The sequence below is a fragment of the Osmerus eperlanus genome, chromosome 13, assembly GCF_963692335.1.
Source record: "Osmerus eperlanus chromosome 13, fOsmEpe2.1, whole genome shotgun sequence".
NCBI lineage: Eukaryota > Metazoa > Chordata > Actinopteri > Osmeriformes > Osmeridae > Osmerus > Osmerus eperlanus.
Window position 1 is genome coordinate 15398910 of NC_085030.1, and position 26425 is coordinate 15425334.

Genomic DNA, 26425 nt, shown 5'->3' on the forward strand with positions numbered 1-26425 from the left:
TCAGGGTCAGAGATCACAGGTCAGAGATCACAGGTCAGGGTCAGAGAGAGAGGTAAACATACAGCACATTCAGAGAAGGAGAAGCTGCATCTCAATACTTAAAAGAATGTTTAGTCTGACAGGACAAGATCCAGTATGTCCCAATACATAGTATGTCTAATACAGTGTTTGAACTCGGCTTCACTGTCTCCATCCCAATAAAACCAGAAATGCCCTAAAAAAAGAATATACAATTCTGTACGTGGCCAAAGAGAAGAGGATTCTTTTCCCGGTCTGATGCGAAGGAGGAAGCTGTTGTTCTAGCAGAGGAGGCCTACCTTGTACTGAGGACTGTCTGCTGGGTACAGCCCCAGGGCCTCGCTGAACAACTTCTGATCCATCACAAGGTTCAGAGCCTCCGTGAAGTGTTCCTCACCTGGGAAAGCACCACATCAAGAAAATCAAGGATCTGAATGGCAGAGTTCCCCACAGAATTTTACCGGTTTGAAGGTCAGAGGACTTGGTCTGGAGTTGGGAGAGGAGGCTGGGTTGACTCACCACACTTGCTGAGATGATGCAAGGCCTTCGTGTATCTCTTCAGGTGTTTGTCGATGGTGTAGCGCTGGTAGTTGGGTTCCAGGATCTTCAACATGTTCAGGAACGGCAGGTACTCTTTAGGGTCCTTGGATACCAAGTCACAGGGAGAGGTATAGAAGCAAATCAGGTTCGGAAATTCAGGCTGCTCAAATTTGAGTAAAAAAAATTGGAGGCGAAAAAATTCGAACCAAAACAATTGGAGCCGAAAAACATTTGAGCCCAAAAATTTGAGGCTAAAACATTTGAAAAAAATCTGGTTCAGGTTTGTCTAGAATTGCAGAGCTCTCAGTCTAGATGTTCAATAATCTCCTTCTAGTCCGGTACCAGATAAGTGTTCACTCACTTTCTGAGATTTCTCCGCCACCATGAGGACCAGATCAAAGTCGTAGGTTCCCAGAGAGTGCTCGTACAGCTCGTTGACATTAACCAGGAACAGCAGGTACTTCAGAGCTTCCTCGGCGCTCACTACGTTGGCAGCACTAGGCGTGTTCACTGACGTGTAAACAAATACATACAAATGTAAATATACTGCCAACTACCTCTGTAGATGTGACAGTAACGCTGCGTTCTTGCGCTACATACTGATAGGCTACTGTGCATGAGCCAAACAGCTTTGTCCACCTCCACTTTTAAATGTCACTGAGTCACTCGTTGCTTTTATACGCGCTGTCAGTAAAGTACCCCGTATTGAGAACTAAGCTTTAGCCTGCCGCAAAAATGATTAGTACCTTGTAGTTCAGTCAGTAAAAATACTTCGTAGCGAGATCTTAGCTTTAGCCTGCCGTTAGAACGTTTATTACCTCGTAGTTCGTGGACTTTCTGCAGGGCAGTCTCCAGCTCAGGAACAGTCTTCTTCACATGAGACGTCAAGATACACAGACAGTACCTGTCGACGAACGCCAAGAAAACTAAATACTGTCATCATGTATCACATTTACCAAACACTTTTAACCAAAGACACGTACAGAGGGGGTTTTTGAACCCACAACCTCTGGATCTGCAGTGAAATTGTCAACCACTGAGATACACCCCATCTCTAAAAACGACAAGGCTTGACAAGCAAACGTGATTATCTAGAATTCCCTGTGAGCCTGAGCTCAAGGCACTCAATCTTCTGTTACTTGTGCTGGTCCATGGTTTCCATGGTGTTGCGTAGAGCGTCGCAGACCGTGTCGACCTTGTTCCTGCTGGCGCCCCCTGCTGGTCTGTCAGGAGAGCTCACAGGGCAGGGGTACATGGTGCTGGTGGTGTCTTCCTCCCTGGAACACCAGTAGACCAATGCTGACTTAGAGTGCAGTTAACAGAATTAAAAACAACAACATTGTTTTTTTTTTTTTTTTTAATGTTTTTTGTGGGGGGTTATGGTTTGTGAAAAGCTAAGAAGCTGGTTGATTCTTACTTGAGTTCGGTGAGAAACAGGTTGATGTGACTGATGGAGTCCAACTGCTTCAGGAAGGTCTCGGTACTTTCTAGAAACAACTGCCAGACCACAGGAAGACAGTCAGCACACTCCAGGATCATTACAAAGAGACTCAACTCATTTCATGCCTTTCTCTTCATCTGAAGAGAAAATCACACTGATTGTCCCTGGCCAGGTGTCAGTCTATGAACTGAATGGTTTGAGGCCGAGCTACATTTAGACATTTACATTTAGTCATTTAGCAGACCAGAGTGACGTACAGTAAGTACAGGGACATTCCCCCTGAAGCAAGTAGGGTGAAGTGCCTTGCCCAAGGACACAACGTCATTTTGGCACGGCGGGGAATCGAACTGGCAACGTTCAGATTACTAGCCCGACTCCCTCACCGCTCAGCCATCTGACTCCCCAGCTGACAGGGTTGAGACAGTTCACGGGGTCAGAGTTCACAGTCAAAGTCCGGCATGAACCAACCTTGGGGTTGTGGTCGTAAATGAGGTTGAGATTAATCCTTAGTTTCCTCATGCACTCAAAGGCCTCCCTGAACTTCTGACTGCAACACAAACACAGAGCAATCCAACATACAGTTACTGGGTGTTTTGTTTTGAGCGAAATTACAGGAAGAATCAGGAGATGGTTTAAAGGTGTGGTAGCTGGTTGTGTCGTGAGAGTGACTGACCAATCAAGCCACCTCCTGAGCTGGGCCAATACGAGCGCTCGATGGTGGAGGGTCTCAAGGTTCCCACGAGGCATCTGGAGGGGGGAGATCAGACATCAGCAACCAGCTGGAGACATCATCCATCTACATCATACATGCACCCACCTGACATGCACCCACCCATCCATCTGCCAGGGAACAACACCGTCCTACAACCAGCTTCATCACAACCTAGGATCAGTCTCCACAACCTAGGAGCAGTATTTCTTGATGAAGGCTGAAATGATATAAATTCCCTGATTGACAGATGGATGAATGGATGGATGAATGACTGAAAGAAAGCCTCCGTGCTGCACCTGCAGAATGAGGCGCGTGTCGTGGGGGACCAGGGTGACGATCCTGGAGCCTCTCTCCACCCTCCGCAGGGTCTCGTCGTTCTGGCCTCCCTCCAGCGCCAGAGCCTCCTGCAGCCCTGGGAACCAGGAGCACACACCCGTCACCTCACTACCATGTCATCTCCTCTGGTTTTCATACACACACATATATATATATATATGTATATACATACATTATAGAGATATAGGGGGGCTCTGAGGGGGACGGAACAACACAGGAGGTGTGTGTGTGTGTGTGTGTGGTACCTTTGACGGTCAGCATGCTCAGTCGGAGGCACCTGCACATGTGAGAGTGTGTGGTGAGCAACAGGAAGTCCTCATGAACCACAAAAGAAGAAACGTTGGAGGCCACCTTAACCAGAAGAAGAGACACAGAGGTCAACACAGTCCCTGAACACAGCAGGTCAGAGGTCAACAGTCCCTGAACACGGCAGGTCGGAGGTCAACACAGTCCCTGAACACAGCACGTCAGAGGTCAACACAGTCACTGGACACAGCAGGTCGGAGGTCAACACAGTCCCTAAATGAGACAGTGAGGTCTAATCAGCCATACCTCTGTGTCTCCAATGAAGAAGTGAGATCGGTCTGTCAGCCCCAACAAATGCTCCTGGTAGACATGGAGAACAGCTTGTTAGCACCACAGGCACAGGAAAAGATTCCCCATACTTCCCGTAAACCAATGCTAAGTGGATGTGCGTGTACCTGGTGACTGATGCTGGCCAGGGATATGTGGACACAGGGACTGGGGAGGTTCACCCTGCAGCCTGTACAGTCCAGCCACTCCACCACCGACGACACCGAGCAGTCTGAACCACACAACAACTCGTATTAAAAACCAAACACTGCTACTAGACCACACAGCACCACCTCCTATTAAAAGCCAAGGACATGATGAATGAATACAAAGTACTATGTGAGGACTACACCAGTGAAGGCGTGACCTAGGAAGTGGTAGCGACTGACCCCAGAGGAACTTCCTGATCCGCCCGTCCTCCAGTTGCAGAGCCACGGTGCCAGTCTGGTTGCTGTGACACATGCTGATCACATGAGCCTCCACCGCCACCTGAGACCTGGGGATGGAAACAGCCGTCACCAATGACAGTCACAAGCAGCGCAGCGTAACCCGGCAACACTGCGACATCAGAATCTACATCACTTTCCTGAGAAACAAAAGTTCTGAGATCAACACATTCACCCTGCATGACAACAGCTCTTCATACAACAAGTTCACGGAGGGTTTTTCGCAACAGAGCACAGCCCAGTCCAACCCAACAAGTGTGACTTCAGACTACATCCAACCATAACTGCTTAGTCCTGCTCAGTAACATAGCCATACCACGCACTGATCTGAAGAAGGTTATGATGCTGAACCAGGAAGAGCATGCTGCTCCTCAGTACCTGATGCTGAGCGTGGCTGGCTGCTCCTCAGAGGGGCAGAGACACAGCAGTCTGGACGAGCCTGGCGTCTCTCCACAGCACACCCCCAGGAAGACCTCCAGCCCCAGGGAGCTCTTCTCCTCCCCCAGCCACAGCAGCAGTCTCAGGGCCAAGGGCTCCTCCTGGTCCACCTCAACCCTAAACACAACCATGGGTCTTACTGGGTGAATTAATGACTTATGATGTCCTTAGTACGAATCTATATTAACACTGCCGACTAGAGGAAATCACACAGGGGTACCAGTAACAGGGGTACCAGTAACAGGGGTACCAGTAACAGGGGTACCAGTAACAGGGGTCCCTATAACAGGGGTACCTGTAAGTGGTCTTCAGTACAAGGGGGCGTACTGTAGTTCTGAAGGCTCCTCCTCCAGTCCCAGAGCCAGTTGTATCTCCTGCACCTGTAGAGGGATTAGAGGATCAGAAGGCTCCAGGCTCGTGTGTGTGTGTGTGTGTTATGTGCATCCGTGTTTATTGTATGTACAGTAAGTAAGTAAAGTTTATTTGTATAGCAACTCCCGCAGATAAAAATCACAAAGTGCTTCACAACAAAATATAACACTACAAATAAAGAATATGTATGTGTGTATGTGTATGTGTGTATGTGTGTATGTGTGTGTATGTATGTGTGTGTGTGTATTCAGTAGCGAAGCGCCTTGAGCTCACCTTGGCAGTAGACCGTGATGTGTCCGTCAGCAGTTAGGACTGCCAGCTGATTGGTCCTCTGGGCCTGGCAGCAGAAGGTCACATGGTTGGCGGGGGCGGGGAGCGGCAGCTCGTACGCACACATGGGCGGGGGGACGACGCTGTGACGGAACGCCGTCACCAGGACCTTGTCTTCCAACGACACACACACACACACACACCAACGCTCATACCAGAGGTGAGGGCCACTTTCACCCACAGCAAGCTGTAGTCACTCGTTCATACAATTATGGTTAGAGATTTTCCCGTCGTCTGTCTTGGCCTGGGAAAATCTTCCAAAAGAGATGTCAAATCTCGCGGACCCCTTCCCTCCAATATTTCCTACCTTATATTTCCCCCTCACTCCCATTGGCTCTCACCTCCGTCGATCACTGCCACGCTGGCGTTGTCGGTGGCGTCCAGGCCGCTGCTGCGGGCGGTGCTCCAGCCCCAGTCGTAGGTGAGGGCTTCCCAGCCCCGGGTCACCAGGTGCAGCCTCAGGGGCGTCTCAGGGTCCCAGCTCACGCAGGCTGGCGCCCTCTGGTGGTCGCTGCCAAAGTGCAGGCTCTGCTTCAGGTACCAGTGGTAGTTCCCCACGGTCCACAGCTGAACTGAGGGGGGAGGAAGTGGATGTTGTGAAGGGGGAGTTGAAGGCCCCGTTTCTCCCTGCTTACCTGTCTCTCTCTCTCTCCCCCCAACTGTACCATTAATAAAAAGGCCCAAACATATGTTTCAAAAGCCTGGCTCTTACTGTACGTGTTGACCTGTCCACCCTCTCCTGCAGTCATGTCCTCCAGCCACACAGCCAGCACCGTCGAGTCACTGTTCCACATGAGCTCCTTCACCTGGAACACACACACACAGGTACACACACACACAGGTACACACACAAGGGCACACACACACAGGCACACAGAATGATCCAGCAAGAAATTACAGCTCTATGATGGTGATGTGTTTTAGTTAGTGTATGTTGAATGTGTCCAAATATCACAGTGCAGTTTCAGGTTAGATGTCATGGTTTAAACAAAGGACCGGAGCAAGGCTGGTCTTCACCACAGGCTGCCTGAGCTACCTACCTTGGTTTGGTCTTTACCAAAGGGCAGGGTGAAGTCTCCATGAAGCAGCCCGTTCTTCTCCAGAAACACAACGCTGTGCTTGTTAGGGTGACGCTGGGTGGAGGACAGAAGACTACCCGAAGGCCTGACCAGGATTAAAAACAAGTACAAAAAAAACGATTATTAAAATCCTAAATTATATAACTGAGGAATACTTGTTGAAGAAGTGTTGCTACACGGTAGTTAGTGTAGCATTCCTGTCCAGCGTCGCCCAGCTTACTTCCAGCTGAGCGGGGGCTCCAGGCCGCTGACGGGCTCGCTGGTGGCCTGCAGGATACACTCCCGGTTCCACACGCGCACCTTCCTGGCCCCGCCCCGCGGGCACACCGCCCCGACGGCAAACAGCTGGCCGTCCCCTCGCCACGTCACCCGGGGCCGGCGGTCATCCCACGCCACGGCCGGCTGAACCTCCTGACACACACACACACCACCATCGGGTTCAGACGCCGGGAGAGACTCAGACATTGAACACACGCGAATGTAACAACGTTAGTTATGGGTCCCTGAGTGTCCACACACACCACACAGTTTTGGTTCCCTCAGTCAAAATATGAAAACATTTACATTTAGTCATTTAGCAGACGCTCTTATCCAGAGCGACTTACAGTAAGTACAGGGACATTCCCCCTGAGGCAAGTAGGGTGAAGTGCCTTGTGCCCAAGGACACAACTTCAATTGACACGGCCAGGAATCGAACTGGCAACCTTCAGATTACTAGCCCGACTCCCTCACCGCTCAGCCACCTGACTCCCTTTAACGTTGTTAAACATTCCCCACATGTAGCCTGACCCCCGAAATACTACTTCCGATCGTCGATATTCTTCTGTACTTTCAACATGAACATCGCTTCAGATACAAGCGTCTGCTGGAGGAATAAGAGGTCAGCTGTGAGCTTACTGTGCTTCTCCTCTGAGCTGCCTGTTTGCCCTCCGATCCATGGAACTGAGTCTCCTTTTTCCCCCAGCCCACGGTGATGAACCTCCCTGCAACACAGCAACACCAGAGGACCAGGACTGACACAACCGTTAGAAACAGACATCATGGAGAAGAGAGAGCGTGTGGGTGAGAGAGAGACTTTGAAAGAGAGACAGAGAGAAAGAGAGAGAGAGAGTGTGGGCCTTGTTGACCATCGTGTTGTGCTCCCTCTGAGGGTTTTCCTGAAGATCAACACCTCCTTACCTTCTCCAAAGTCATCCTGGTGGATGCTGACCTCTGTGATAGGTTCAAAGTCTTTGGTCATCATGATAATGGTCTCCTGACCTAAAACGTGGAGACAGAAAGAAGAGGATATATTAAAAGGGCCAGAGCATATCCTTACAGGTCAGATGTCACGGTATAGAACCACTACTAGGACCCAGAGGACATTAGTTCCTGGTCAGTGTATTTGCAGAGAAAATCAACCAACCAATCAGAATTAGTAAAAGACGTGTTCATGCACCGCTGTGACTTAAAGCGTCTGCTGAAGGAATACGCTGGAATATTGTGGAAGTGTTACTGACCGGTGGTAAGAGAGACCAGCTCCTGGTCAGGGCTCCAGGTCATGGAGGTCAGCCCACTTTCCACACTGCCAACACACTCAAGCTGCGAGGAAGAAACAGAGGAAGTGGTTAAAACCAACAATTACAAACACACACATTACAATTTACATTTAGCAGACGCTCTTATCCAGAGCGACTTACAGTAAGTACAGGGACATTCCCCCCGAGGCAAGTAGGGTGAAGTGCCTTGCCCAAGGACACAACGTCATTTGACACGGCCAGGAATCGAACCAGCGACCTTCTGATTACTAGCCCGATTCTCTAACCGCTCAGCCACCTGACTCCCATACACACACATCCCATACAAACACACAGCCCTACTGTGGGGAGAAAACAGGGGTAGTAGTCTGCAAGGGGCTCGGATTAATTCTCAATAGGCACCCATACACACCTCGCTGGTGCTGAGGTTGTACAAGATGACGTCACCGCTGGCGGTTGCTACACACACAGACTCCTGGTCCGGTAAATCCTGGACACCAATCACAACCCCACTGCCATCTTCCGGGAGGTAGTTCGCCGCTGTCAGTGAAACTTCATTTACCACCTGAGCATAAAGTCAAGTGATTAATGTAGCGCGGTGTAGCTACTAATAAGGCTAAGAATTTACATCAGTCTCCTGAAAAACTAAAGACCAAGGTGTAGTTCCAAACCCGACATAATCATAGTGCATATTATATTTTGTACATATATTCCGTTCCCGGCTACATTATAGCAGATTATCGGGCGTGTCAGCTTCTTACATGTCCAGCTCGTGGGTCAAACTCTGTCACGGAATATTCCGAACAGATTAGTAAAGAGCCGGTGTCGGTCCTTATCGACAAGCACTGTGGAGTTCCCGGACCGCCCAGCTCCGTACACCGAAGACGTTTCAGCAACTTTAAATTACGCATTTTGTTTCCTAAATCAATAAATCAAAACAGTAAGTCTCAATGTTCACACAAGCATTTTAGACTTGTGAGGCGAGCTACTAACTGGAGTTTCAGCTAACAGCTAGCTAGCTATACACAATTGTAAAAAATCTATATTTCCAGTTCGTCAAGTTGGGTTTGTCACTCAGGAGAACATATATATATATATGCATCTGTGAACACTTAGCTGCTTACCTTACAGAAATACCCATTAATGTTAATGTCTAGCTAACTAAAAATTACAATTTAGCGTTAGAAATCTGCAGGGCATAGCCACACATGTGTACGTGGTGTTGTGAAAAGTTTCAACTTTCAACCCAGGCTGTGAAATAAAGAGTAACCTGGTAGAACGTCTCCCTCTGAAGGAACGGAGGGGAACTACAGTCTTTACCGTCTCAAGAAATGAAGGTGGATTACAGCCGAGGTTGAAGCAATTTCACAAAACCCAAGATGACAGTCTGACAGTTGTGAATGGGTGCTTTAAGTTGTTTGAGACTTGAGAATCAGAGACCTTATCCTTTTAACTGTCTTTGACACATTTCATGACGGTATTTCATACAAATGTTTCGTAATATGGCTGTGGTTTAATGTAATGGTTTACCGTAGAAAGGAGGACCAAGCTTCAACCAGGTCACGCTAGCTGGATTGAGTGGACGTCTGACTTGTGCACACACGCCCTCAGGTATGTTTGGGACACGCCCAAAAACACACGCCTGTTCATTTTCTTTCTTCCTTTCCTCCTTTCCTCGATGACAGTTGATTTATAATCGGGGGCATTGAAAGGTTATCTAAAATAAGTCGCTTAAGGAACGTAGAATGTTGTGGAAACGCGCACTGTCAACGAACGATTTAAAGAGAGGTATAATCCGTTTATTGTCTTTTTGTTATTTATTCTTTCGCTCAAAGCAATGGGATTTTGCAATTTGTTAAAGTTGGTGTTGTCTATAGGAACGGTTGCCACACAGCCACTGTTCTGTTTTAAAATCTTTCAGTCGTGGTCAAGTAAAGAAAGATAGTTTGCTATGAATAACATTCGTAGTTAGTTACACGTAGGCTACGGGAGGGGTTATTTATAACCCATTTATAAATGATTACAACATAGTCACTGGCAAAGTGCCATCTGTCAGTTATTCTAACAGGTTTTAATGTTGAAGTTTGAATGCTGGAAATGGCTTTATTGGCCAACACAATAGCTTACATTGAGAAGAGTACAATACAATAGTACAATAAAGTACAATTAAAAAAACTGAACCGAAGTGAGGGCTATCAAACTGCCACATTTGGAGTCAAATGCTCTACAACTGAGCTATACCTAGAATAGACAAGAAAGAGACATAACATATCAATAGGTGGAAAACGTTAAAAACATAAACCTTTATGTTATATCTGTATTGCAACATACATTTCAGTGACAGTCAGAAAATACTTAAAAGCATCTGAACAAATCTCCATACAAGTTTCATTGTTGAACCAGCATGGTTCATCCGACTCAGATATCCTGTCACCCTCATCACATCATTGTTTGCTTTTGTTTCTGCTTTTCTCCCTCCCTCCTTCCCTCTCGGCCTCCCTTATATTGTCTCCTTGTGCAGAGAGATGGAGATAGAGGGCCCAGAAGGAAATCCCAGCTCTGTGTGGTCTCCCTCGTATCCTGCCAGAGCAGAAGTCTTCAGCCCAGCGGATGGGGCTGATCATATCACAACACCAGGGAGCTCTGAAGAGAACACTCACACAAACACCATGGGCCAATCCACGCTGGACCACCAGAGCAGGCAGGTCCCTAACGAGCCTGCTCCCAGCAGAGGTGACCACCAGGAGGAAGAGCGACCGGCTCCCGACACCGCAGACCTCCAGGGAAGAGAGGATCAGTCTCCTGTCAGGGATCACCAGAAGGAAGGAGTCTCTGGTAGTGGATCTGCTAGCTCCCCCAAAGAGAACCACCACAAAGAGGTTCCCGCCGAATCAACGACCCCCAACTACCTCCAGACCATCCCACCTCCACCTCCCCCTCCCGTCGACCACCAGGTCACCTCCGACCAGCCCCAGAAGCAGCCCCCCATCTCCCAGCTGTGCGGCTACCTTCACAAGCTTGGAGGACCTCTGAAGGCGTGGAAGCTGCGCTGGTTCACCTACGAGGAGAAGAAGAGCCAGCTGTTCTACTACAGGACAGCGCAGGATGTGGCTCCGCTGGGCCGGGTGGGGCTGTGCAGCGCAACGCTAGGATACCCCCTCAAGGGAGACACCGGAACCTTCCACATACAGACCCCTGAGCGCACCTTCGTCCTCAAGGTAAGACTGCTGTCTGGTCAGATTAATGCCCTCTTGACGGGAACCCCCTGGCCCAAGACGGTTTTCAATATGTTAAGACGTACACAAAATATGAATAAAGGGCTCGAAATGAACTTTTTTTACTTGGTGGCACTTCGATGCACCCACCGAAGATTTTCGTGTTGTGCGCTAGTTAACTCTAGGTCTCACGCATTCGCCCTGAGATTCACGCATTTCAAAACGCTGAGAAGTAAGGTATAACTTGTCCCGCCGCTATATACAATTAATGGACATAACGCAGGCATACGGAGGTACGTTTTCTGCCGAGTTGAGAGCTGTCTCGAGTTACACAGATAACATATATTAAATGCCACCTTCCAACCAATCAGAAACATCACCAGAAAGAGTACATTCTACTCTTTCCTGCAATTCATTCTTCTTTAAATTCTACTCGACTCCATATTCTACTCTTTTAATGTTTTATTCTGACTGGTTCCTGTCTTGAGCAGCAAACCAGGATTGTATTTTATTTGAATCCAGTCCCAATTCTGCTCTACTTGCACTTGTTGGTTAGTTGTAACTGAGTTAACTATTTGTACTCGCTGTAAAATATATTATTGTTGCTTTCCTACAGGTTCACTCTTGCACTTTTGAGGTTCATGTTGTTTAATTTGTAACTTGTTTAACTACTTGCTCTTATCTTTCTTCCCATTGGCACTTATTTTCTTATCACAATGTATGCTCATGTTTTGGTTCCCCGCAATGTTTTTGGGGCTATCTCGTTGTCTATGATCATTGACCGATGCATTTTTTGTAAAGGTCTCTCTTGAAAGTCGCTTGGATAAAAGCGTCTGCTAAATGAATAAATGTAAATTGTCTTTTCTATCTCTTTGTCGGGTGTGCTCTCATCTCAGGCAGCCAACCAGGAAGCGATGATGTACTGGCTGCAGCAGCTGCAGATGAAGAGATGGCAGCATCGAGACCAACTGACGGAGCGAGCTAACAGGCCCAGCACAGCCAACCTCGCACCAGGGACAGCCACAGACAACCACTGCCCAGGTGAGACACAGCCCAACTGCTGGGTGAGAGAGAGAGACAGAGAGAGAGACAGAGAGAGACAGAGAGAGAGACAGAGAGAGAGGGAGGGAGAGGGAGGGAGACAGGAAAAGAGCGATAAAGAGAGGAGAAAGAAAGGCAGAGAGAAATAGAAACAGAGTCAGAGAGGGTAAGAGAGGGTAAGAGAGGGTAAGAGAGAGGTAGTGTGTGCTATGCACAGATAACCTCATGACCCCATCCCTCCCTTGCTCTGAATAGATCTGTTTACATTGTCTCAGTGTTAAGAGGGCCGGCTGCACTTTTACAGTCAGTTGTTAATGAAACACCATGCCCAAGTGCTGCTAAGCAAGCAACTAGTCAGATGGCTGAGCGGTTAGGGAATCGGCTATTAATCAGAAGGTTACCGGTTAGATTCCCGGCCGTGCAAAATGACGTTGGCACGGCAAGGCAGTTCACCCTACTTGCCTCGGGGGAATGTCCCTGTACTTACTGTAAGTCGCTCTGGATAAGAGCATCTGCTAAATGACTAAATGTAATGTAAAATGTAACTAACATGAAAAAAAAACAGGCACTGAAATGTTGTTGTGGTAACCGTTGTTTGAAGAGAAAAGACGCACCGAAATCATGCTCCCGTCTAACATTGACACAACCCAACCGCACATCAACCGGAAAGGAGTTGTAATAAGAATAATTACAACACTTGAGTTTTTTTAGGTCACATTTAAGATTCTTATCAGTCATTTGAAGTGGCCCAATACACCCCCTTCAACCACAACAAAGACACCCCCAACAGCTCTGTTCAGGTGGTGATTCTGTCTTGCAGCGAGACGGGTTTGCTCAATAATGGGAGGAAGTGGGTGGGCTGCAAGGCTGTGTGCTGGGAAGGGCTTCTTGAGCGAGTTAAGAAATCCCCAGTGAAGTTTGTAAGCAAACAGGGAGAGGCAAGGGATGACACACTATAGCAGTCTAGTGACACATGCTGACCCAGGGTGAAAGAGTGCATGTCAGTGGCTTCTCTCTGTATCTGAGCTTTGAGTCTTTAGTCATTTTCATTCATAGCTGGAAAAAATAAAAATAATACAAGATACAACATTAAAATGTCTCCACTACCACTCCCTGGAGGAGTATTTCAAATTGTAGATTAAGCAAAAAGAATAACAATAAAAGTGAAAATGATCAAATGAGTAGAAAGAAGTCTCACACATTTCGTGGTCTAGAGGATAAACTGACTTCAGGTATGTAATCCCCCAGTCAGCTGGTGTCTGGAAGAACTTCTACCCCAAGACTGTTCAGTCAGATCCAGTTCTAATCACGGGGAAATATTCCATGTTTTCACTTTCTGTACTCCTAATGTTTACAAGATAGCTTTACTGGATGGCTGTACTTTGTTTAACCTTATATTCATGTATTTTGAAATCTATATTACTGTAATTATTGCTGTGTGTTGTAGTAACATGGTAGTTAATGTAACTCTAATGGGGTACTCTATGGTGTTGTCACCTGGCCACTGCAGGTCAGGAGTATACTAATCACACCCATCATTGGTAAAACGGTATATTCATGTCAGTAGGCACATCTGTGCACCATTTCATAAGGCCTTTATTGAACTGAAACTCTTAAGTTGTTGTGAAACCTTGCGGTTGTAGGTCGTCACTCCTGTGTCTTGGTGTTTGTGGGAGATAGCTGGGGTGGGGTTCAGGAAGGGAAGCTAATCGGATGCCTTTGATTCTTCTCTGTACGGTTGCCAGATAAAGATCTGTTTTGGCAGAGTTACAGAGTGGCTATGCTGAGCAACGGTTCTGTAGTCTTCTCTGGAGACTTGATAGCAGGAAACACTTATTAACTCTGTCGGGAAAGGGAGCATTTCGTAGATTGATTGATTCCATTTTTTTATGTAATTGCCACAAGTTACCAAAACAGTTTAGGATTGAGCTTCCATTTGGCCATTATCCAATGATATATGATATGAAAGCCCCTGATGTCTGATAAGATGACTGCTGGGTAATGTGGTTAGACCACCAAAGCTTCTGTACGTTGTCATGTCAAATTATAAATTTTATTTAAACAAAAACCAATTGTTTAAAAAAAAAGTCTTCATAAAATATTACCCAGCATGCCTTGTGTGTCTGCAATTCTGGGGAGCAATGTTTGGGCCAGCCTGCCAGCTGCAGGAAGTGGTTGTGAGTCAGACAGGAAGTGCATGTTTGACACCATATTGATTCTCAAAGCAGGTGGTAAGAGAGGGACTAAAATAACCACAATTACAGTACAGCACGGAGCGCTTCACACAGGCTATTCTAGACTGTCCAATTAACAGACACCCTCTAGTTATTGTAAGGCAGGAACAATACTTTCAAAGTGACATAAGATTAGCTAACATAAAAAGGTTGATACCCCATTAGTTTACCATAAAAAAGCCTTTAATAACACGTGTCAGAATTCACGTATTCAACATAAAAGGGATACTTTTCTGTGTGGTTCTAACTACAGTTATTTGTCACCATGGTATTTCCCTGTCTTACCAGTGGAGACACAGCATGGCTGATCAACAGTTTAGAGGTATGCCTTGCCTGCACTGACTTGTCTTAATTGACTCAGAGATACAGGAAACCACAATTCTCTAATGTACTGTGTCAGGGTATAGCTTGGTGGTTAGAGCATTTACACTACAGATCAAGAGGTAGCTGATATAAGTATCTGGTAAATGTATACATTACAAGACGTTACTGTGTCAATTACTAGCTTTACATGGTTATGTTTTCATAGCCATCAGAACTGACAGGACTTGGACAAAATTAGGTTACAGGATAAAATCCACTCTGTTCATTCCCCAAACGACTACCTCAACATTAACAAGATAAGAGCTGTAAAAAGTCAAATGAAGTGATTGACTTCAACTTAGCCTGAACTCAATCACAACATGTCTTCTGACCAGAGAGTCAAGATCACGACCTGCGTGGAGGCCACTCAAACTCATGATTTCACTCTCATTGTCTTCCAGCGGAAGCCTCCCACCACTATCCCATGTGTGACCCAGCCTCAAGGGCCCAGACCCACTAACATTTCTGCTTCCTGTTCCACAGACAGCTTCCTGCCCGTGGTGAAAATGCCCTGGGGTCTGGTGGGCGAGGAGGCTGCCAGCCGGCCAGCCCCCCCTCAGAGGACGCCTCTGAGCAGCATGTCCATCAAACATCCCCTCATACACATCCAGTACGTATATTTACATTTAGTCATTTAGCAGACGCTCTTATCCAGAGTGACTTACAGTAAGTACAGGGACATTCCCCCCGAGGCAAGTAGGGTGAAGTGCCTTGCCCAAGGACACAACGTCATTTGGCACGGCCGGGAATTGAACTGGCAACCTTCAGATTACTAGCCCGATTCCCTAACCGCTCAGCCACCTGACTTCCCTGTATATACACTGTATATACAGTCACCGCTGCTTCAAACCAGCCTATGTCTGGCTCTACTAGGGCCTGGAAGAAGCCTGTCGTTTCCATGGGGTTGTCCCTGACTTCAACGAGAGTTTTGATGACAGAACATTTTTCAGAAAACTTTCGGGATCGAGAACGTTGGTAAACCCTTGGGGAAGTGCGTAAATGTATTATCGTGTCTGTTATGTCAGCCACGTCAAAAAAGGGAAGTTATTTCATTTTAAAAGGTATTAATTATGAAATGGTTATGAAGCTGGGAGTTTACACAGTTGTGTAATCTGCCTGTGGGTGCTTTCCGTTATGATAGAATGTGTTTTGATTTGAAAGGAACTCGGTGCACAGTCTGCGTTCCAAGCGCTCGTCCCAGGAGTTCAGCCAGAGCGTGTTCCACATTGAGACCCCGACTTGGAGCCCAGCGGAAGCCACCAAGACCCTGTCTCTCTCAGCGCTGGACAGACTCAGTACGTATCAGACAGACCCCACATCCAGGCGTGACTGGTAGCATTCGGCCCACTTTTGGGGCCTTTTAAAAATCTTTGATGTAATCCGAAAAGTGTGTGTTTAAAAAAAAATAATTAAGACAGCGTTCTTAATTCCTGATTTCTGAGTAAATTAGTTTTGTTTGTGTTGTGTTTATTTTCGTTTTGGAAATCAAGTCACTACAACGTCATGAAATACATAACTAGTATGGTGTATCAAACGATCACAGAAGCCACATGGTGTTTACAAAGCTGCCCACACCAGAAGCCATTCCTCCATGACCTCACCTCCCTTCCACAGCACCTACACCCACAGCTGGCCCTCTGCTGGTTGACCCTGCAGGAAGGCGTTCTCCAGGGGAGCACAGACCCTCCCTGTCCCCCCTGCCGTCTCCATCTCCACAGACCATGAGGAACAGGAGGGGCAACTCGGCTACCATTCCTTCCTTCGGCAGAGGCACGTCCTCTCCAGACAGGATGGTCCAGCTCCAGCAGGAGAAACACATGCTGGCCGAGGAGGTCAAAGCTCAGAAGGTGAAGATTGTTTCAGATACTTTGTCGAGTCCCTCATTTTACTCAGGCCCCATATTTAACACCACCCCTCAATGTGTAAGAGAAAAATGGAAGAAGAGAGACAGACAGACAGATCCCTCTCTGACAGACGAGTTGACCCTGTGACCTCTTGATCTAGAGTCAAGCACCTCATCTATTTTCTGAATCTAAACCCATATCTGCCATCCTACCCCCTCTTCCTCCTCCTCCTCCTGCTCCTCCTCCTCCCCCTCTTCTTCCTCCTCCTCCTCCTCCTGCTCCTCCTCCTGCTCCTCCTCCTCCTGCTCCTCCTCCTGCTCCTCCTCTTCTTCCTCCCCCTCCTCCTGCTCCTCCTCCTGATCCTCCTCCTCCTGCTCCTCCTCCTGCTCCTCCTCTTCTTCCTCCTCCTGCTCCTCCTCCTCCTGCTCTCCAGGAGCTGGTGTGGCTCCTACACAAGGCCCTGGAGGCCGCACAGCTGGAGAAGCGGACGTGCACCGAGTTCCTGGCGGCCGACGGCGAGCAGGAGCGGCTTGAGCTGCTGAGGCACCGCGAGCGGCAGGCCGCCGACACTCGCTGCCGACTGGAGGAGATGAGGGCCGAGACGGACGAGCTGAGGAGGAGGCTGCTTGAGAGGGAGGCTCACGTGGTAGAGCTGCAGGGCAACATCAGGCTGATGATGGACAAGAACCAGGCCAAGCAGCAGGTGAGGAAGGGGGGGGACTCCTACATTTACATTTAGTCATTTAGCAGACGCTCTTATCCAGAGTGACTTACAGTAAGTACAGGGACATTCCCCTCCGAGGCAAGTAGGGTGAAGTGCCTTTCCCAAGGACACAACGTCAATTTGCACGGCAGGGAATCGAACCGGCATCCTTCTGATTACTAGCCCGATTCCCTAACCGCTCAGCAATCTGACTCCTGATACGATATGTTGCGATACGATATGTTACGATGTTACTGTACGATATGTTACGATACAATGTTACCATATGATAGGTTACCATATGATATTATATGTTATGATATGACTACCGCAAGAATAACGATGAAGGTGATAACAGTAGAAATATGTGACACGGCCTTCCAGGTGATTGTGAAGCTGTCTGAGAAGTTGGCGTCCAGTATGACTGACCCCAGACCAGCAGAGAGTTCCACCAACCAGCTTCAGACCCCCACTCTCCAGCAGCAGGATTTGGAGAACCTCAGGGTGAGGAACAAGTATAGCTCCTGCTCCCTCTGCCGAACAAGTATAGCTCCTGCTCCCTCTGCCGAACAAGTATAGCTCCTGCTCCCTCTGCCGAACAAGTATAGCTCCTGCTCCCTCTGCCGAACAAGTATAGCTCCTGCTCCCTCTGCCGAACAAGTATAGCTCCTGCTCCCTCTGCCGTGTTTGCCAACAGCTAAAAGATAAAAACGTAATTATTTACCAGACGTTTTTATCCACGGCAGCATGGAGGGCGGGGGGGGGGGGTTGAATGCAGTCAAATGCTTCACCACTGAGCTCTATAGATAAAAATCATGTTGGTTATGGTTTTTAAACCTTCGCTGATAATATTTATGTTTATTTTTCCTTCTCTTTCTCATCATCTCAGGATGACATAGAAGCTTACAAAACTCAGAACAAATTCCTAAACTCAGAGATCCACCAGTTGACCAAGCTATGGAGAAACAGCTCAGAGCAGGAGAAAAGCTTGATGGTGAAGGTGAGTCCGTATTTACCAAGCACAGTGCAAAGTAACCAGATCTCAGGTATCACCAGTGCTAAGCGCTGCTTCTGGTGCCCATTGGCCTGTTAAAAAGCACTTTAGGTTACGACAGGCCCAACCCAGCCTCCCTCCCTCTCTGTGTTTCAGTGTGCCTCCCTGGAGGCCAGCCACTGTGGGAAAGAGAGCCGGTACCTGGTGGTTCTGAGGAAACTCCTGGAGAACAAAGCTCTAGAAACGGGCCAGCGCCAGGCGGTCAGGCAGCTCATCAGCGAGTCTCTCCAAGGAGACCTGGAGAACAAGCTCCACCTCATCCCAGTCAGGTACACCCACACCTGGGTCCTGGCCCCGGGCTCACCTCATCCCAGTCAGGTACACCCACACCTGGGTCCTGGCCCCAGGCTCACCTCATCCCAGTCAGGTACACCCACACCTGGGTCCTGGCCCCAGGCTCACCTCATCCCAGTCAGGTACACCCACACCTGGGTCCTGGCCCCAGGCTCACCTCATCCCAGTCAGGTACACCCACACCTGGGTCCTGGCCCCAGGCTCACCTCATCCAGACATAACATGACACAAGTAATCTGAGTCTACATTTCATTCATTCAGCAGATGCTTTTATACAAAGCGACGTACAAATAGTCCATGTAGACACAGCTGAGCAGAAAATCAAGGGTCAGAAGTGCATAGTTCTAACAGCATTTAGGTGTTCAGGGTTAGAATCCAGAAGTGTAAAACAGCAGTTCAAAAAAAAATAAACAACTTCAGTCTCAGGTTCAAATCCCCCTCCACCTGTGTACATTCAAATGATCACAACTCCTCCCCCCCCCCCCCCCCCTCCCCTTAGGGAGCACGACGAGTACGGCTTCAAGATCATCCCCGACTATGAGGTGGAGGACATGCAGCTACTGGCCAAGATCCAGTCTCTGGAGATCCGCTCCCACAACCTGCTGCACCAGGAGGCCGGAGACCATCCGCTGCTCAGCCGCTGGGCTCAGCTCCTGGGCGGGCGCCCCTGCCACGAGCTGTCCCCCTCCCCGGAGCTGAAGACCCTGCTCCGGGCCGGCGTCCCGCGGGAGTACAGGCAGAAGGTCTGGAGCTGGCTGGTGAGGAGCCGCACGCGCTCCACGAGAGAGCGCCACCCGGACCGCTACCAACAGGTCAGGGTTAAGGATATTTGATCAAGTCAGATATCTCTGTGGAATGAAAAAGATATAGACATTTAGTTTACATTTAGCAGACGCTCTTATCCAGAGCGACTTAGAGTAAATACAGGGACATGCCCCCGAGGCAAGTAGGGTGAAGTGCCTTGCCCCCCAAGGACACAAGGTAATTTTGCTGGCCAGGAACCGAACCGGCAACCTTCAGATTGGTAGCCCGATTCCCTAACCGCTCAGCCATCTGACCCCATCAATAGAGCAGATTTTCTTAACAAGATCCAACTCTTCACATTGCAGCTGTGCCAGAAGAGCCACACGTCTCCCCATCCAGCCTCCAGACAGATCCAATTGGACCTCCACCGAACACTCACCACCAATCAGAAATTCTGTTCCCCCTCTAGCCCCGCCCTGCAACAGCTGGAACGCATCCTATTGGCCTTCTCCTGGCAGAACCCTGGGATTGGCTACTGCCAAGGGCTGAACAGGTACGAGATCTCAGGTACCGTTAGCTGCTTGGTCGATTAGAAGGAATAAACTGCATTTCATCTGAGGGTTGTCATGGTTCCTAGTGGTGAGACAATGCCATCTAGTGGACAATGGTCAAATAGCAGTAATGGTATGTTCAGACAAGCCTATGAGTTTATTTGTTGGGATCTGCTTGGGTGATATGAATGATCTAAACTTCAAGGATGATTCTCCTCCCCCCTCTCCCCCAGACTGGCAGCCATCGCCCTGCTGGTGCTGCAGAGCGAGGAGGAGGCGTTCTGGTGCTTGGTGGCTGTGGTGGAGGTCATCATGCCCCAGGACTACTACACCAAAAACCTGCTAGCGTCTCAGGTGACTGGCCCCTCACTCTGAGGAACTGTGCTTTTATCGATTCAAGAAGTATCATAAAAAGTGCTCAAATGTAGGTTGTGAACCACTTTGCGTTTATTTCACTAAATTGCGTTCAGCTGAGAAGTTCCAGAGCTTTTGGTGAATCAATGACACACGGTGATCAAGTTTGGGATACTAGTTTTGTGTTTGAAAAAACAAAGCGTACCATTGAGACGTTCCGGTGCTTGTCGTCCCAAGGCAGACCAGCGCGTGCTGAAGGACTTCATGGCAGAGAAGATGCCGAGACTGATGCTGCACTGTGAGGAGCACAGCGTGGACGTGTCCCTCATCACCTTCAACTGGTTCCTGGTGGCCTTCGTCGAGAGCCTGCCCAGCGACATCCTGCTGAGAGTGTGGGACGCCTTCCTCTTCGAGGGCACCAAGGTATGTCTAAGGTACGGGGGGTCGGATGGCTGAGCGGTTAGGGAGTCGGCTAATAATCAGAAGGTTGATGGTTCGATTCCCGGCCGTGAAAAATGACGTTGGGAAAGGCACTTCACCCTACTTGCCTTGGGGGAAATGTACTTACTGTAAATCTGGATAAGAGCGTCTGCTAAATGACTAAATGTAGACGTCTGGGACACTACAATACCCAGAATCCCCCTGGATCACTCACAGGAGAGTGGGGCCTGTGGAGGAAGCGTCCCATGTTGTGGTATTCAGAGACAAACTTGACTTGTACGGCCTGTGTTTCCCCCAAGGTGATATTTCGTTATGCGCTGGCCCTCTTCAAGTACAAAGAAGAGGACATCTTGAAGATCCACGACAACGTGGAGATCTACCAGTACCTGCGTTTCTTCACCAAGACCATCTCAGACGGAAGGTGAGACAGGGGGGGTCAAAAGTCCCAAGCGGACCTGGGTCACATGACTCCGTGTCCGTGGTGCCGGTGGACAGAGTTCTCCTGTTGTTCACTTCCTTGGTCTAGCTGTTCTGTTTGTGTGCTTCTGAGGTTAGCGAGTCCTTTGTCTCCTGCCCTATTTACTCTGCGTGCGGCTGGAGGACTAGACACGGGAGTTATTTTTACTGCAGAGATATGTATATATTATTCAGAGAGTGGCAGCTTAGGCAGGGTTGTGTGCTGTGCGCTGACACATACGGGAGAATAGAAGAGTCTGTACATCCAACTGGGGTTCACCGAGGACAAAATCACTCCCCCTTGATATTCCTGACTTGGCGAAAAAAGAATAGATCAGATCTGGTTTGACGTTTACCTTTTTTTATTAATTTAGCAGATGCTTTCATCCAAAGAGTGCATTTAGAAAATACTGCCAAAGACCAAGGATCAGAGGTGCATAGTTCTACTGCAGTATTGATGGCTTTGTGTTTCATACTGTATGAGCTAAGTTGGTATCTGCATGCAGGGTAACAGCTGTCCCTGAAGGAGAAGATCCCTCACCAAGTCTGGTTTCTTCCATTTTGTTGTCTCCGAGTTTTTTGGGGACTTTTACCTCGTCATCTCTTGGGGGTCTATATTGGTTATAGGTGCTGATGTATGGCAACCTGTGTAAAGCCCTCTCTTACATTGCTTATAAAAAGAGCTTCACAAACTGAATTCGTTTTGGTTCGTCTCGTTCAGTTCCAAGGATCAACTGTAGTCTCCTCTCTCGCCAGGAAGCTGACCAACATCGCCTTCGTGGACATGAACCCGTTCCCTGGCCGGCTGCTGCGGAGCCGGCGTGCAGTACACCTGGAGCGCCTGCAGGGGGAGCTGCGGGAGCTGGAGGCACAGCAGTGGGAGTTTGTCTCGGAGAGCCCCCGTAGGAAGGACAAGGACCTGGACATGGTCAGCGAGGACGAGGAGGAGCTGTGATGTCACCGCAGGCACTGACAGGGGTGACAGAGTGGGGGAGGGGGGGGGAGTGGGACAGACTACCTAGGGCCCCAATGGGGGGAGGGGCCCTCAAAAAGCTTGGAATGAACATTTGTTGAATGACAGAACGGACTAAACCAAAATGGGAAGGGGGGGGGGGGGGGCAAACCGTAATCTCTTTATGGGGCCCCTGATCCCGGGATCTAGATCACTGGCCAGGATCTCCTCCAATCACAAAGGATCAGGATGCAGGGCGACCAGGTGGTTTTGTTGACAAGAAGCTGCACAGACAATTACAGCTTTTAACGAGAAATGAGCAGTTTGACTGCCACAGACAACCTAGAGGGCCTGGCAACAAAGAGGGCCTTGTGGCACTTGTGAGGATTTCTTGTTTTCTGAGTCAGGAGTTCTAACACTGAAACAGGAGGGGTGCTGCTGGAGATGATTGCGGGCCTCTGTTGTGTAAGGATAGTGGGAGTAGGCAGGCATTGGTGGTACAGAATTTGTCATGGCAGCGTATTCTGACGGACTAGACCAAGTGAATCGTTTTCACAGGTGATGATGAGTAACGGTTGTTACACCTATTTGAAAGTTACCATTGCATTTCATTCAACCCTAAAGCTGAAGACAATTTAAATGGATCGTTATCAATCGTACACAGCAAATTCAAAGTGTTGATTTTGAATTAAATATAAATAGCAGACGCTTGTATCCAAAGTAACATATAGCACAGGAGGTTTAACCTGCAACCTCTTGATTTGCAGTCAAACTGAAAAGTCCATCTCATTATAGTGGGATGATGTAAAGACACAATGAGTAAAATGAACCTTCCTGGTGTTAAATTAACACTGACAAATATCACTGACATTTGCTGTGTAAAATACAAACATACCAAAGATGATAAATATTATGCACTTATTGTTTTCTATACTATGGCACAAAGGGTAGGCTATAGTTCAGTTTGTATTTCAAATAGTTAGCTTTTGACTCAGTTATAAAAGGCACCAGGATTTTGTACTACATCGTATACTGTATATTTTCTCTATAGCTATTTTGTGTACATTTCCTTTATACAAATGTTAGCGCAGTTTTTAAATATCTCTTATAAGTTTTTTTGGCACGCTGTTCCTACGTCTGTAAGTAGTCTAAACCCTTCTGTGAAAAGCACATTTTATATTGACGACAGTCAACAGAAAGTTCACAAATTTTCTATTTTATTACTTAAAAAACAAACAAATATACATAAGAAATAATAAATATATATATAAAAAAAATCAAAACGTTGTCCAGTATTACAAACAACTGTTACTGCAGAGAAAATAAATCTAAAAGCTTTTGTTACCAGAAAGTTCAGCTGATGTTTCGCTGATCATAGTGGCACATTTTGCTTGGACTTAGTCAATCTCAGTTACTTGCCCATTCACTTGTGACAAGAATAAACGCACAGTTTCCAACAACTAAAAGAATGCTGACTCATATCTCAAAAAACAGTGGCTGAGTAAAGCTATTGTTCTATCTGTTAGGTCTGTGTTAAGTCACGTGGATCTAATGCCATTATATATTCACACCCTACAAAGATGGATCTCCATTCAAAGAGCAGGAGATATGCATTCTAAAAACATGCAAGTCGTCTACGGTCCTTTGTTTTGAGTGGCTACTGGCTTTACAATACTTTTTGAGTCGGGCTTTCTGCCTCTTATTAACGGAAGCAAACGAAGCAGACCTTAAGTGTTGCAGCTGTTTCTAGAGCACCTTGCTGTTACAGCTGTCGAAAAATATTGATGAAAAATGACACAGACACGAAACCACACGTTTGCACAGCGTGGTTTCGGCGTGCGATAGTGTGTTGAATCGACCTTGGATTAAGTACCTGTAGAGTTTGGCAAACAGAACGGCGTGGTTTGTGAGTGGCGGAGTTCTCTGTACAGTCGATAAAAAAAAAAGAAGAAAAAAAAAGAGTTGTAGCCTTGGGTCCTTCCCACACACGTCACCCGCATCTGGTCAAAATCCATGTCGGTTTCTTTCCTTACTGTGCGTTCCTTATCGGACGCGCGTAACCTTTTCACTCAAAAAACATTTCAAAAGTGAAAGAAATGCATTTCCTCCAGACTGCGAGCAACTGGTCCATCTGATTACGTTCTAATCACAACGTATTCAAGAGGCGTGAGTAGAAAGGGCCCAGTCATTCTGGAAATGGAAATGTCAACCCAGTGATTTAGTTGAAAAATCTTGGTCTTCTGTAACGGACTCACAATTGAGTTACACAGTTTTCAGTTAACTTAATACGGTTTGTTCAGTAGCCTATGTCCATTATGAATTCACTGAGTGTGCTTACAGTGGTTTATATACTTTTTTCCAGTATGCTCACTAGGAACGTTTCTTGCTTAAACATTAAATAGAATTTCTATATCATACTGACTGACCAAACATGTTAAACTTGTTTTATTTATTTACATATGTGAAATGTATCTCGATGTTGAAAGAAACACCATATTAGTAGTGCAGTCCTAACATGCTTTGCGCATTTAGAATCTTGTGGCAATGAGTTCAGTTTGACCATTTTCAACACACATGCTCTTAATATTTCATAGCTAATTCTTAGTGTACGGTCTAGTGTATTTCCGGAGAGAAGTCCCCGGACAGTCTAGTTCGTCTTCCTGTATTTAAACACACAATGTTTTGTGGATGATGTTTTTTTCACCCCTGCAGAGAGACTGATGATGAAAGGTTGTCATGACAACAGTCACAGCCGTCCCACTCCCGGTAACACCCGACCTCGTCACATCACAACATCATAACACACAGGATACTTATTCAGTCTTTACAACATATTGTTAAAACTTTCATTACGAAAACAACTGCATACATCTTAATGACCCATTCGTACCATTCTGAACCTCTTAACGCAAAAACAAAATGTAGTACCTTCTCTTTCTAGTAAGACAAAGAAAATAGAAAGAAAAATGGGGATAATGTTCTTCAGTCGCTCTGGTAGTTGGCCCTTTATGGGCTTAACAGACATACATATAACAGCTGAAAAGAAAAATGGGGGCTTTCTTTAAGGCTCACAACAACCCAATTCATGCCCTCAATCCAAGAGGTGCTGAAGTGATAAACAGGGACTAACACCAGGAGATACTATCTTGCTACTACCCCCCCCCCACACACACACACACACACACACACACTCCACCCTTGCCAAACAAACTAGACACACTACGTCAGGAGAAATGGTCTAGAAAAAATGAAAACGAATGTAGGAAGACTTATTTGTAGCAGTTAATACCGACAGAGTTATGTTATTGCTCACTGTGCTATCTTCTGGCATCTCCACAGGGTCCACCAAGTTCTGCATGGCTTCCTCTAATGACAACACATCGACTCAGGACTCATAACAACTGTGGCGCTCACGGCATTGCGCTGCTAAGCTTTCACCATCCATTCACAAGAGCCGGACTGCCCTGGAGATCAACCCTCCTGTAGGTTTACACTCCAACCCCAGTTATATAGCTTATGAACCAGCTAATTATAAGAATCAGGTGTGATGGATTAGGGTCGGAATGAAAATTTAGAGCAAAGTGTTTCTTCAGGAGCAGTTGGACTACCCTGCACTAGAGCAACTGTACACAGGAACACAGATCTGATATTTTAGTAACTTAACCATGTGGATGTCTTTCAGATCGAATCATTTTCATTTTAAATAGCTTTTCATTCACTTATTTGAATGGGTTTCCTTTCTGAAAAGTGGAGATGCCAGTTCATTCATGAGATTGTAACAGGAAGTTTGACGTTCTGAGGGCAGAGAGTGGCGTCGGAGAGTTCGGACACCGGAGGAAGAGAGAACTGACATCTCACTGCGCGCTTCAAGCCAGGTTAGATGTCAATCAATCCCAATCAGGACATAGGAGTTGGATTAATGGAGACTGGAGTATCGATCACCTGTACCACGGCACTAACCGGATCCATGGTCTCTGTGCTTAAGACAAGGCTCACACTATCCAGCTCTACTGAGCACTTCCTGTCAGCGACTCATGGTCAACCAATCAAAGTTCCACCTCTAACCTCCATCCATCCATCCTTCCCCACCCAACATGAAGGTGTGCCCTCCATGGCCCTGTGAAGATCTGAAGGGAGTGGACGGGTCTGAGCAACAAGGCCCGGTCCATGTACCTTACCAGGCGGCTGGAGCCAGTCTTGGCCTGTTGCTACCTTGTCCCCTTCACAGTCCTCTCAGATCTGAGGGGCCACTAATGAGAGCCTTGCTGGGACCTAGATTCTTACACTGCCACCGTCACCATCCCTCTAACATGACTGGGCCTTGTTTGTTTTGTTTACAGAAAATCAACAGCTGTCAACGAAGATAATCTGATAAAA

The 26425-nt window shown here is 47.4% G+C and overlaps 2 protein-coding genes across 5 annotated transcripts in view; one reads left to right on the forward strand and one right to left on the reverse strand.

Annotated features, from left to right (window-relative positions):
• The window catches only part of elp1 (elongator acetyltransferase complex subunit 1), a 14550-nt gene extending 5485 nt beyond the window's left edge, over positions 1 to 9065 (reverse strand). For both annotated transcript variants that reach the window (XM_062476557.1, XM_062476556.1), the window contains exons 1-26: positions 8927 to 9065; positions 8564 to 8721; positions 8215 to 8367; positions 7785 to 7866; positions 7465 to 7545; positions 7183 to 7268; positions 6506 to 6696; positions 6247 to 6370; positions 5919 to 6012; positions 5548 to 5778; positions 5150 to 5320; positions 4800 to 4884; positions 4445 to 4621; positions 4010 to 4116; positions 3749 to 3852; positions 3600 to 3653; positions 3293 to 3398; positions 3008 to 3123; positions 2673 to 2746; positions 2468 to 2546; positions 1976 to 2055; positions 1698 to 1835; positions 1377 to 1462; positions 920 to 1068; positions 538 to 661; positions 318 to 415 (exon numbers count right to left, since the gene is read on the reverse strand). In XM_062476557.1, the coding sequence (XP_062332541.1) occupies positions 318 to 415; positions 538 to 661; positions 920 to 1068; positions 1377 to 1462; positions 1698 to 1835; positions 1976 to 2055; positions 2468 to 2546; positions 2673 to 2746; positions 3008 to 3123; positions 3293 to 3398; positions 3600 to 3653; positions 3749 to 3852; positions 4010 to 4116; positions 4445 to 4621; positions 4800 to 4884; positions 5150 to 5320; positions 5548 to 5778; positions 5919 to 6012; positions 6247 to 6370; positions 6506 to 6696; positions 7183 to 7268; positions 7465 to 7545; positions 7785 to 7866; positions 8215 to 8367; positions 8564 to 8713 (2940 nt within the window). In that variant the 5' untranslated portion in view covers positions 8714 to 8721; positions 8927 to 9065. The remainder of the gene's footprint in view (positions 1 to 317; positions 416 to 537; positions 662 to 919; positions 1069 to 1376; positions 1463 to 1697; positions 1836 to 1975; positions 2056 to 2467; positions 2547 to 2672; positions 2747 to 3007; positions 3124 to 3292; positions 3399 to 3599; positions 3654 to 3748; positions 3853 to 4009; positions 4117 to 4444; positions 4622 to 4799; positions 4885 to 5149; positions 5321 to 5547; positions 5779 to 5918; positions 6013 to 6246; positions 6371 to 6505; positions 6697 to 7182; positions 7269 to 7464; positions 7546 to 7784; positions 7867 to 8214; positions 8368 to 8563; positions 8722 to 8926) is intronic.
• A 208-nt stretch (positions 9066 to 9273) lies between these two features.
• Positions 9274 to 22755, forward strand: tbc1d2 (TBC1 domain family, member 2). Of its 3 annotated transcripts, none has more exons than XM_062476467.1 (16): positions 9274 to 9413; positions 10324 to 11020; positions 11914 to 12058; positions 15139 to 15265; positions 15817 to 15950; positions 16270 to 16502; positions 16933 to 17202; positions 17587 to 17706; positions 18092 to 18202; positions 18353 to 18525; positions 19050 to 19362; positions 19660 to 19847; positions 20079 to 20199; positions 20437 to 20622; positions 20940 to 21061; positions 21853 to 22755. In XM_062476467.1, the coding sequence occupies exons 2-16, from the start codon at positions 10328 to 10330 to the stop codon at positions 22049 to 22051; spliced, it is 3135 nt and encodes a 1044-aa protein (XP_062332451.1). In that variant the 5' UTR covers positions 9274 to 9413; positions 10324 to 10327; the 3' UTR covers positions 22052 to 22755. The 3 variants fall into 3 exon arrangements, with proteins under 3 accessions (XP_062332451.1, XP_062332450.1, XP_062332452.1); XM_062476466.1 differs by lacking the exon at positions 9274 to 9413 and adding an exon at positions 9468 to 9590; XM_062476468.1 differs by lacking the exons at positions 9274 to 9413; positions 21853 to 22755 and adding an exon at positions 9468 to 9590 and having other exon boundaries at positions 20940 to 21065.
• The last annotated feature ends 3670 nt before the right edge of the window (positions 22756 to 26425 follow it).